Below are 12,489 nucleotides of genomic sequence, written 5' to 3'. Positions count from 1 at the left end.
AAGATAATAGGGTGTCACGGTTTCGGGCGGGTCTGATCGGGACTCTGGTTGGGACACCCCTTGAGGTCACAGAATATCCCGAAGAGGTAGTGTAATGGGGCAGAAGAGCAGCTAAAGGCATACACAGAAAGGACAACTATAGACAGGCACAGGAAACAGAAAAGTAAAAGCAGAGTAACCCTTGTATGAACAAACAGGAAACGGATTACTAATGGACAAACACGCTGGGGTTGTACACAGAGTAGGTCGCAGAACCTCCCACAGTGACAGAGAATGTCAATGACTCTGTGCAGTTTGCTCTTACAGATAGTCACCATGCCAGTCCCGTAGAAAGGAGGCAGCAGAAGTGATTCTGGGGGTGATTCTGACCCCGGCGGTACTAGACCGCCGGGGCCAGGGTCGGCGGGAGCACCGCCAACAGGCTGGCGGTGCCCCGCAGGGCATTCTGACCGCAGCGGTTTGGCCGCGGTCAGAAAAGGAAAACCGGTGGTCTCCCGCCGGTTTTCCGCTGCCCTTCTGAATCCTACATGGCGGCGCAGCTCGCTGCGCCGCCATGGGGATTCAGACACCCCATACCGCCATCCTGTTCCTGGCGGTTCGCCCGCCAGGAACAGGATGGCGGTATGGGGTGTCGTGGGGCCCCTGCCGGCCCCTGCAGTGCCCCCGTAAGCGGGCCCCACTTTGAATTTCACTGTCTGCTTTGCAGACAGTGAAATTTGCGACGGGTGCAACTGCACCCGTCGCACCTTCCCACTCCGCCGGCTCCATTCGGAGCCGGCTTCCTCGTGGGAAGGGAGTTTCCCACTGGGCTGGCGGGCGGCCTTTTGGCGGTCGCCCGCCAGCCCAGTGGGAAACCCAGAATCACTGCAGCAGTCTAATGACCGCGGAGCGGTGTTCTGGAGGGGGGAACTCTGGCGGACGGCCTCCACCGCCCGTCAGAGTTAGAATGACCCCCTCTGTCTCTGGACCCTTAGAGCACAAACAAGGATAGTACGTACATACACAAGACAAGCTCTTGTGCGTCCAGCTGGAAACACAGTGGCAATTCCTGGAAAAACAGCAATAGCACACTGTCACTGTTAGGCACTAAAGACAACGTATAACACTAGACAAAGGATGGGGGCTGGAATTGCTTCCTGGAAACCAGGAGCCAACCACTGTACAAAGGAAGACATTTATACACTGGTGAAGACTGTTAGAACACTTACCAGACACAAATACCCGATAGGAAACAGAAACAGAAGGAACAAACTAGGAGGCAGGGGCGGGAACTGGTAACAGGCTCAGGCTGAAGCAAAGGCAGGACTAGGGCTGGAAAACAGGGTGTAAACTTCTGGCTGGAACAAACAGAGACAGGAATGGGAAACAGAACAGGCTCTGGCTGGAACAAGCAAGGACAGGGCTGGAATACAGAGAGTAGGAATAAGCAGTAAACAGGAATGGGAAACAGAGAGCAGGTTCAGGCTGTAACAAGGCAGGAACAGGACAGAGAAACAGGGAGCAGGCTCTGGAAGAAACAAATAGGTACAAGGCTAAGAGATAGGGAGCAGACTCTGGGTGGAACCATCAGGAGCAGGGCAGAGAAACAGGAAACAGGCTCAAGCTGGAACAGAACAGGAACAAGACTGGAACACCATCCGATAAGGGGTCTGTAACACAAAGGAATCGAACTCCAATGCACAACAAAGGTTCTTGAGCAAATGGCTGCTTATATAAGCAGTTCCAAGCTGCAGAAAACCCCAGGTGGAATCACATGACTGGGCTGCACAGGAGAGGTCTCAGGTGTGTGTAGTTTTAGACACTCGCAAGTCCTGGAGGAGAGGATCCGGTAAAAAGGAGCAACTGGATTTCTTCCATAGAAAACAATGTAAAAGAGAATCCAGGCTTTCCTGACTACCAGGCTGTGCTTTATGGGATTTGCAGTCCCAGGAAGCAAATGTAATACTACAAAAGCATACCATGGCAAAAAGAGAAACAAACGGGAGTCAGCAAGGGATAAGTGTTCAAGGTGATTCCCAGGCTTCCGCAAGTCCCCTTACAGCATCGCCTAGAAATGGGACAACAGAGTCGTAACATAGGGAGCTTATTGTTTGAGATGACAAGAAAAGCCAAGTAGAGTGCTTATCGAGGATGTGAGGAGTATCCTTAGCTGGCAGCTGTAACTCTTGAGAAATTCCAGAGCCTGACGGCATACTGAGGTCAACACCAAAAACCCAGAAGCCCGAAGTTCCAATTAAGCAGGCCACAGCTTGTGTTTCAGCTTTGAACTAAGAAGGAATTTTCTTATGAGATCATCATTGGAAGAACAAGATTTAAGTGTGGTTTAGTTAGCGGTGAGATTCAGATTCCCTCTGGTGGACCTACTTAGATACTTCTCTTGAACTCTAATTTCTATGAAGCTACATGCCACCGTACATCTCTTGATGGACACTTCTTTAAAAGTTCTGTCATGCTGACTATTTTCCTGATCCCCTAGAATATTAGCATAGTTAGGATTTTAGATTAAATGGTTAGGCAGGAAAAACTTGAATTCTTACTCTATGCATTCATTGTTTATCCTTATTTTCTACTTTATCGCTATTGAATAGGTGGTCTTTTGCATGTTAGTTAAATTTCATATTGTACAGCATTTGGATTCGCCTTTGGTTATTCTGTAGATTTATACAATGATATTGAGACTCATATATGTAAGTCTGACTGAGTCTTCTTCCTTTTTCTCAGAGCCTTCTCCTATGAGACTAACTCATTCATTGGAGCATTCTGACATAGATGCCTTCAGAAACACCTATCTGCAAAGATGTCAATCACTCGCTAACACAGGCTCTTTGGAAGATCGGTCCTGTCCATGAAGAATTCTGACTACTCTCCCATAGCTAGGAGATACATATGAGTTACCTCACTAGGCCAAGAAGAGTGCCAGGGCTGGTGTATCATTAATACATCTTTAGGCAGTTGTCTTACAGTACCACCACAAAGGCCACAAGATAGTGCCACATTAAAACAAATGTCCCCAGAAATGGGTCTTACTTCCACCGGAGGTTACATATTTAAACTACAAGATTCAGCTTGCATGTGGCTCCCAAAACGTTTGCACCCAAGCTGTACAGTACTGCCACACACATTTTTCTAATAATGATGTCTGCCAATGACCAAGTTAATGATGATACCTAACTGTACTTGAAAGTTTCCTCTGCTTCAGACATCCAGTGCCACAAACACTGCCTGCATATCACTCAGAATTGGATGCTCAGTGCCTACCAACCAAGACAGAATTCCTTTTATTTATTTGCCAAGAATATTAAACTAGAAACAGTACAAACCTGGCTCGAAGCAACAGCCAACTTTCAGAAAAAGACAAGTTACTTAGAATCACCGTGGACACCAGCCTCACTCTAAAGGAACACATTGAGAAAGAAAAGATTGCCTGGCACCAGCCCTCACTTCTAGAAAAAGTAAAACTGTTTCTTCCAGAAAACAACATGAGAGCTACTGCTTAATCCTTCATTCTCCTGCATTTGGATTGTGGTAATACCCTGCTTCATGCCCTGCCAGACTTGACACTGGTACTCTTTAGGGCATTCTGCATCCTGCAATCTCATCTATGGCCTGATAAAATACGGTCAATCATCCCCAACCTGATAGAACTCCATTGGCTCCCATTGCTGTCTGCGACATCTTCAAAAGCAACTCCATCAATTACAAATCCATCACGACTATCAACCCCGCTTATCTTGCAGACAAGCTCACCATCTTTTATGGTTTTCAGCACACCTGCAGTCAGGACACCATCAAACTGCAGACTAAGAAGTGTAAGAAAGAATAAGTGAGGGAGCAGGCCTTTTCTGTCTATGCACTCAGGACCTGGAACAGCATCCCTGTATCCATCAGGACACCCAACATTCTTCCAATTTAGAATATAGTTGAAGACACATCTCTTTAAAGAACACTAAAACACAATGCATTAACCATCCACAAACTAGCTTCCTCTACTATGACTTGTTGACATTATTCTTGCCTCTGACCTTACACAGTAGTCCGCTGCCTTAGGCTTGGCTTGTGCTATAGAAATACCACATACATACATTCTCACTAAGTATGCTTACTTCCTCACTCTGTAAAAACGGGCTCACACAAAAGGAAAGCCCAAGACTGGAATCATGGCAGTCTGCCAACAGGGCATGTCAGCAACCCTGTTGGTAGCTAACTCACTATCGGATGTATTTATTCAGTGGGCCAGTGTATGTCACTCCCAGGATGAATGGCTACCAGGACAATGTATGTGGGGCAGGGATCATGCAGTGTACATCTGATGCATGGGCTCGGGAATCAATGTGTTCATCTTCAGCTGTGGTATGTGAAGCATGTGAAGGGGCCACAGATCTCATTCTTGTTTAAAGGAAGCATGTGGATTTGGTTCAAGAACCCTAAAATCTTAGAGGTGTTGTTTGAGAGAGTTCATATTTTAAGATGTGTTTTAGATATCATGAGTGAAGTTTACTTAACAGAGGACAATGATCTTATGGGTTCTACTTAATTCTATTACAATGCAAATATATATTTAGTGCAATTATATGGTCTATTATACTCCGAACGTTTCTTTCACAGAAGACCTGCACGAGGCTCCAGGATACCCTTCAAGTGTCATGATACCAACATCGGAGGTAAGGGATTAAGCAAGATCTTCAGTAAGTAATTCGTAACAAGTGGAATCTAGATATATGAAGGCACATTAATAACTGTAGATACTTTGTGGGAGGGGGAGACAGAGAGATTTGCTCTGTTTGAGGGAATAGATTGGGAAAAGTCATGATTGGAAGGGACAGGCTCACAGATGTTTTAGCGATCCATTAGCATGAATAACTGAATTCTAGATCCAGTTGTTTGCAGCTCTGAAGCAGCAACAGTGGGTGTCAGATCTTGCTAACCACTCTGCTGTGCCATAAAGGAATTCCAGGCTGCTCTGGCTTAGTTCACTGAGAGCCTGCCACAGTATCACGGGAGAACAGGAAGCAGAGCTTTTGAAGGAAAGGCACAGAGGGTAGTGAGGGTAGGTACTAAGAGGCAAGTTATATATCTTTTTTTACATTTGAGACGGGGAAGACAGTCCAAGCTATGTGTGACTCCCTGATAACTTGTTTGCCTCTGTGTATCAGTTAATCGCAAGAGCAGATGATTTTAGGGTCATAAATAACATAAAATTATAGATGGGTAAAAAAGTAAATAATGGATATATTTCACCTCAAGGTTTCGAGTAACATCACATTTGAGCTTCTCTCTCTTTGTCTATTTGATGAAACATCCCTGGTATTCACTGTTACCCATCAATAATTATATATGTTCAAGATAATTGAAAGCCAGAGAAGTGGGGAGTGTGGTCTGCAGCTCTAGAAGGCAGTCGCCATTCCCTAGCTTTTCCATGCTGGCACCTGTAATCCTACATCATTGTGCTGGTAGTGGTGGGCCACTGCCTCTAAGCATCCGTGGGACTTGGGTGAAACCTGTAGGAGGGCACGGTGCGTCGGAGTGAGCCCAGTGTGCTGACCAAGCCACTGCGAATTTCCTGTTACAGCCTGGCCCAAAAATCATTGGGCCCACTGAGAGCCTGAGTCTTTTCCCCTGATAACGCGTCCCGACCTAGGTACTTTACTTACACAGGGACTCGTTTTAGGCCAATGAACCTTTTGACCCTGATTGGAGACACCTTTAAACAAGATATCTATTTAGCATTTCAATCAATACATCGATAACCTCATCAATATTCACAATAACAAATCAATCAATTAGTTACTTGCATTAGTAAAATTGAAAATAAACCATGACCTCTCAGCCATGAATAACCTTACGAATTTGGTAAGATTATGATATTTATTCCCTATTTGTTACACTCTACTAGCAAGTTTATTAGTCTCAATACCAGAAAACACATCAACAATGTCACAATATGGCAACTTGAATAAGACTTCATCAAAGCAAAGATCAAAAACATTAGAACAAAGCACGACATCAACATGAATTAACTTTAGCTGGATATCATTGGCACGTTATTCAACAAAGCAAGGTTCAGTCACTTATCTATTTGCATCCAAATTGGTGAACTCCTTAACTATCCTCTAATTAGCATCAGCATGTTGGGCTTCATGCAAAACAATTTAGTAACACAAATTTAAAAAACATCTAAACTATGGCCCATATCAAAAGTGCAGTTGGTACCTAGAAAGGAAAGGCAAACAGACAATTACAATTCATCATCTTATAGTTACCCTCCGTAATGGGTCAGCATACAGAGTCAGTCTTCATTCTCAGGACATCAGTTGATTCGCCATCAGCCTGGGCAAGCAGCAAAGTCTCAGCAAGACAGGGCAATAACAACACTTCCCTCTTAAGGAGGGGAAGTAAGTATCAGGCAAGGTAGGAAAGGTGAGGATGGTTTAAAGTATCAGAACAGCAAACATAGAGACGGAATGTCAGAATAACAGCAGGGGTGTCCGTCTAATGGCTGATTTTTCCTTGTACCACGTTGTTAAATCGAATTTGCCAGACAAGTCTCTGATTTCCAATTGGTCAATGTTTTGGTGCATCGTAATCCCTATCCAATGATTCATTGATCACCTTACTAGAATTTTCACCTAAAACAGTTCTCATGCAGTTCATTGGTTCCTGTGATTTACGCCTTTAACGGGTAGAATGTAAGGTAGGAATAGTTACACTCCACGCTTCAGTCAGTAGCGCCATTGTCTTTACCAGTTTGGGCGACCTTGTACCTTTTGCGAATTACACTGTTGCATTCGGCAAGAATGTCTCCTTGAGCAAGTCGGGTCTCATGAGAAAGAATTTACAACGGTTACACACACATCTCTAACTTCTGGAAAAGTACAGCTTCATGTCCTTCAGGAAAATAGCAAGGTGCACGTTATAAAAACACATTTAATATGAGACCAGGCAGATAGGCCCAGACCCTCGCTAACTAAGGCCTAAAGATTAATTCAACAAAACCTTAGCATATAACTGTCAATGCTAATATAAAATCATACATTAGTACATTACTTAATTCATCATTATTCAATTTCATTAATCATCGTATACATTGAAGGCCACTCCCCGTGGGCACATTTCTAACGCATGCATTAATATTAGTCTACCACGTTTTCTATGCATCTTCATTACACATTATTTTGCAAGCAGTTCACGTTAATTTTGATTATAAAAGCTACACTCCAACAATCCCTCCTCTGATGACTCTTGTCATCACACAAATCCCTTCTTTGACAACCTTGTCATTTCTTAATCTCTTTCATTTCAATTTCTTCCCCTGATTTTGTTTTTTCATATTTTGCTCTGAACAATTTTTCCCTCTTCTTTTCTTCCTTCCTCGCATTGCGTTTTGCCAAATTTGCTTTAATCCTTTTACTAATTTTGCATGATAACCATAGCCCAAATAAACAAGCCAGAACAATCACTATTCCGTGTATTGGTTTTCCCAATATCCCATGCCAAATATTACTAAACCAGTTTCCCACATGAGCAAGTCCCTTTCCAACCTTTTCCCAAACACCAGGTTCTTTCAGTTCCTTCAAATCTGCACTATCTCTTGTTAGGTTAGTAAGCATACTTCTAATCTCATTACTATTGTCAGGTATGTAGGCACAGTAGTGATGCTCATTAAGCATCTTACAGACTCCGCCAATTTTCGCTAAAATAATGTCTAAAGCAAGCCTGTTTTGAAGAGTCATAGCCCTCTCCGCAGCAAGTTCAGTATCCATCAGGAGTATAGCTCCTGTGAAATGTGTCAGCATATTGTCCACAATAGTAGACAACTTCCGAATCTATATGGAGTTTAAGATATCCCCTACTGAAGGAATTATTGCTCCAAATATGTCCCCTACTACACCAGCAGCAGTTTCTCTCTTTTGTCTATTACGAAGTAATTCAGTCACTTTGGGGAATTTCTTCAAATCTTCTAGCTGGTAAATATTTGGAAAAACTATTCTCAAATAACGTGTCCCACACCATCCCTTTAGAAGACGGTAATAAGCATTAAGCCCACAAATATAGTAGACCCCTGGGATCGCTTGATCCATTCCATTTAACATGAATGTCCATTTACTCTGAAACAAAAACACATGCTTACATTCACTCGTTCCCACAAACACATTGGCATAATATGACTTTGGCCGTGTTATGCAAAGCTTACCTACATTTCGTGCGTCTAAAGCTAGTTTCTCTTGTTCCCTAATTCCATTGTAACTACCACTATTTATGACGGATCGTTGCTGCAAGCCTTTTTCTAATTTCCCCTTTAATACCCTTCTTCTATCTTCAGTGTGATCTAAAAGGCTTTTCTCTACCGGTGTAAGCAAACATGTCAAATTATTGCGGTGTGCATAAGATGTACTAATTGTTACTCTAGGTTCAAAGAACCCTTTAATCAGCTTTATGGCATAATATTTAGCTACACTATTCAAATCCTCTATGATAGGCATATAAGAGAACACCAAGTCATGGTTGGAGTAAAAATATTGCACTTCTTCTTGGTTATAGAAACGTGTTAGTAGCAAATTACAACTTATCCCATAAGTTAGAGGCAAACTGTGGTATGTAACTCCCTCTTGAACTGAAACAGGAATTTGTGTACACACATATCAAGCTTTCGCATCCATAGTGTCAACATACTCACTCAGCAAGCGATAGAAAACATTTGTAGACAGTTCCCCTTTTGTGTTAGTTTCCTCATGCAGATACCTTGTATCTTGCTCAAACCTCTCCCAAGGTGTTAGTGTAGCAGTCTCAGAAATTGTAGCATTGTTAGCTTCATTCTCATCCACCAATCTCATCTCCACAAACAAAGCTATAATGAATATCACGCATACAACACCCAGAGCAACACCCAAATATTTACAACGCCTACTCCCCTCTCTGTCATCTCCCATACTAGGCATGATCTGTAAAGAATCAGAAAGTAAAGTGCTATAAGTAGAAACAACCAATCGAGGATGGTTAGAGGCTCTTTCTCTTTTTTTTTTTTCTCCTTTTCTTTTTCTTCAGCGACTAAGCAAAGTCTTCCTCCAGCAAATATTTACAGCTCTCTCTCATTCACTCCCAGGATCCTTATCAATTCAGTTAGCAGCTTATCACAATCAGTTTTCGAAAGTCAATTCAGGTTAACAGTGTCACATCCGGTAATTTAACAGCCTCTTTTTCCAGGTTTCTTAATTCAATTTCAGCTTAACACAGTCTCATAGTATTGACCTGGGACTTCTCGATCAAAACAGAATGCCAAGGACTCCTGTTGCCACTCAGCTGGCGTTGCATAAGCCCATTCAGGACCTGCGTATCTTCTGTTTGCTATTCTCTTTCTTTACAACTTGCGGTCACCTTGCAATTCTCCTTCACTCAGCTCTTCTTTCCTCGTGGTATCGACCTCTTCCTCTATTGTTTCATCAACAACCACCTTTCCTTTTTCACTTGCGGTTCTGGCCACTTATCTCCTTTCAGTGTCCCTTTATTGTTTGGCCTTCCTGGTTGCTGTTCAACGCCCTCCTCTTGTGCTATGGTGTTTTCTCTTGCTGGACCTGCAAGCGGCTCTGTAGAAGTCTGGACACTCTGACTTCCTTCCGCCTCAACTCCTTCGCCTTCTGGATCTGTCAGGGGTTCAACTTCAAATCCGTATCTGTCTGCTTCTGGGAGAACCTCTCTTTGGGTCGGTCCTCCTGGTGCCTTAGTTGAAATAGGCTCCGTCACCCCTCTGGATCTCATTTACTGTTTGAGTGAGCCAGCCATCCTCAATGGGCTCTCCTCTAGTATGAGTTCCCCTTTGATTACTCTCCGGCCCGAAGACTTCCTTTGCCGTAGCTGTTATCCTCGACAACTCAATTTCCTCATCAGTTGGACATGTCACCTTCTTTGTGTGACTGGCATGGATCCAGTTTGGAATTCCCGCACATTTCACAGCAGTAGTAGTTGTCAGTATTACTTGATATCACCCCTTCCAATGTGGCTCCAAACACAACTTCCTCACATGTTTCTTGGCAACAACCCAGTCACCAGCTTTCAGGTTGTGACCTGGATCATTTATCGGTGGCAATGTGGTTGCTTCCACCTGGTGAGAGAAAGAGCGGACCACGTCAGCCAGACCCTTGCAGTAGTCCAACACCATATCATCCGTGATATTCACAAGAGCATTCACAGGCACTGCAGGCAATCTCATAGCTCGGCATATGAGTATTTCATGAGAAGACAGTCCTGTGTTCTTGTTGGGTGTGTTTCTCATTGACATTAGTACTAAGGGCAACGCATCAGGCCATTTCAAATTTGGAGCTGCACACATTTTTGCCATTCGGGACTTCAGAGTACCATTCATTTGCTACACTAGTCCTGATGCTTCAGGGCAGTAGCTACAATGCAACTTCTGCTCAATGTTTAATGCTGCACACAAGAGCTTAACCACCTCATTGTTGAAGTGAATTCCTCTAGCTGATTCTAAAGAGATCGGAAACCCGAAACGTGGTATCAGTTCCCTAAGCAGCAACTTCGCTACTGTGAGGCTGTCATTCCTACGTGTGGGGTAAGCTTCACTCCAGTGACTAAAGATACACACAATCACCAACACGTATCTCAGACCTCCACACACAGGCATTTCAATAAAATCCAATTGCATTCTGCTAAATGTCCCTTTCCCCGCATTTATCTGCTGACAGATGATGCACCGGTGACAAATCACTCCTGCGGCTTGTCTGAACTTTGGATTGAACCAATCAATTTTGAACAACCTGATCATGGCGTCTCTCCCAATATGTGCTTGGCCATGGTAGAACCTTGCAAACTGAGACGAAAGGCTGTTTGGCAAAACCATTTTCCCCTCGTCTGAAACCCACGAATCATCTGGCCTTTGCACACATTGCATCTTGAGCCAAGAGCGTTTCTCCTCCCTGCTGGCACGACCTTGCAACAATTTTAATTCCTCCAGAGTGTCAACCACCCTTAATGCGTAACCTGTACATGTCTCGTTTTCTGTTTCAGGTAACATTTCCCACTGATCCTTGAACGATATACAGTTCAAGGCACAAAACCTTGTGATTTGATCTGCATATCTGTTTCCGATTGACACAAAATCTTATGATTTCACGTTGGCGCTGCATTTCACCACGGCAATTTCAAGAGGTAACTAAATCGCGTGCAACAACTCCTTAATTCGTTCACCATTTTTCACTTGCGAACCAGAAGAGGTCATGAAACCCCGCTGGGACCATAGCTGGCCAAAATCATGGACAAGTCCAAATCCGTACCTGCTGTCAGTATAAATTGTGACTTTCAATTTGTCAGCGGCATGGCACGCCCTAGTAAGAGCAACCAATTCAGCCACTTGAGCAGAGTATACCCTTTCAAGCCAAGACGCTTCTAGGATACCAGTGATTGTACACACAGCGTATCTGGCTCTCAGCACTCCCACTGAGTCTCTCAGGCATGAACCATCAACAAAGATAATGTAATCATTTTCTTCCAATTGGGTGTCTTTAATGTCAGGTCTCGGTTTGGTGCACAGTTCTGTTACCTCAAGACAAACATGTTCTATCTCCTCAGCATCATCAACTTCTGTATTCTCATTGGGAAGCAAAGTTGCCGGGTTTAATACAGTACATCGTTTCAGTGACACATTTGGTGACCCTAATATAATTGTTTCATACTTCTTTAGTCTGGCATTTGTCATGTGCTGAGTTTTGGTTTGGGTCAGCAAAATTTCAACTGAGTGTGGGACCATAACTGTTAAAGGGTGTCCCATCACTATGCCTTCACACTGTGTGAGGCTTTGACCAACTGCTGCAACTGCACGCAAACAATCTGGTAAGGCTGCTGCAACTGGGTCCAAAGTAGCTGAAAAATATGCTACTGGTCGGTTTGCACCTCCATGGACCTGTGTCAGGACAGACAAAGAACAAGCATCACGTTCATGACAAAACAAGAGAAAAGGCTTTGTGTAATCAGGCATACCTAAAGCTGGAGCCCTGCACATGCACTCCCTCAGCTCAATGAACGCCCTCATCTCTTTCTCGGACTTAGTTAGGGTATCTGGGCAATCCTTAACCTCCTTAACGGTCAGTCTCACCAGGGGCTTGGAGATAACTGAGAAATTTGGGATCCAGTGATGACAGTAGCCCACCATTCCCAGAAACATCCTAACATCTCTCAGAGATGTCAGGGGATTCATCTGCAGTATGGCAGTCACTCTTTCCTTGGATATTTTCCTCGACCCTTTCTCAATCAGATGACCTAGATATTTCACCTCTTTCTGACAGTACTGTAGCTTCTTTGGGGACACCTTATGCCCATTCTTTCCCAAGTGGTTTTGTAGGACAATAGTATTGTACTTGCAGTCATCTCTTGTTTTGGAAGCAATCAACAAATCGTCAATGTACTGCACTAGAGCCGATTGGAAAGGCAGTTCCAACGACTCCAAATCCTTCTTCAGGATCTGATTGAAGATGGAAGGTGATT

The 12,489-nt window shown here is 43.7% G+C and overlaps 1 protein-coding gene across 1 annotated transcript in view; it reads left to right on the top strand.

The window, feature by feature from the left end:
• LOC138299812 (trem-like transcript 1 protein) overlaps positions 1 to 12,489 on the top strand; it is a 93,730-nt gene that overhangs the window by 66,916 nt on the left and 14,325 nt on the right. Inside the window, exon 6 of the mRNA XM_069238397.1 lies at positions 4,606 to 4,661. Within this exon, the coding sequence (XP_069094498.1) occupies positions 4,606 to 4,661 (56 nt within the window). The remainder of the gene's footprint in view (positions 1 to 4,605; positions 4,662 to 12,489) is intronic.

This window comes from Pleurodeles waltl, chromosome 6 (genome assembly GCF_031143425.1).
Source record: "Pleurodeles waltl isolate 20211129_DDA chromosome 6, aPleWal1.hap1.20221129, whole genome shotgun sequence".
In the NCBI taxonomy this organism is placed as follows: Eukaryota; Metazoa; Chordata; class Amphibia; order Caudata; family Salamandridae; genus Pleurodeles; species Pleurodeles waltl.
This window is presented reverse-complemented; position numbering and strand designations above follow the sequence as displayed.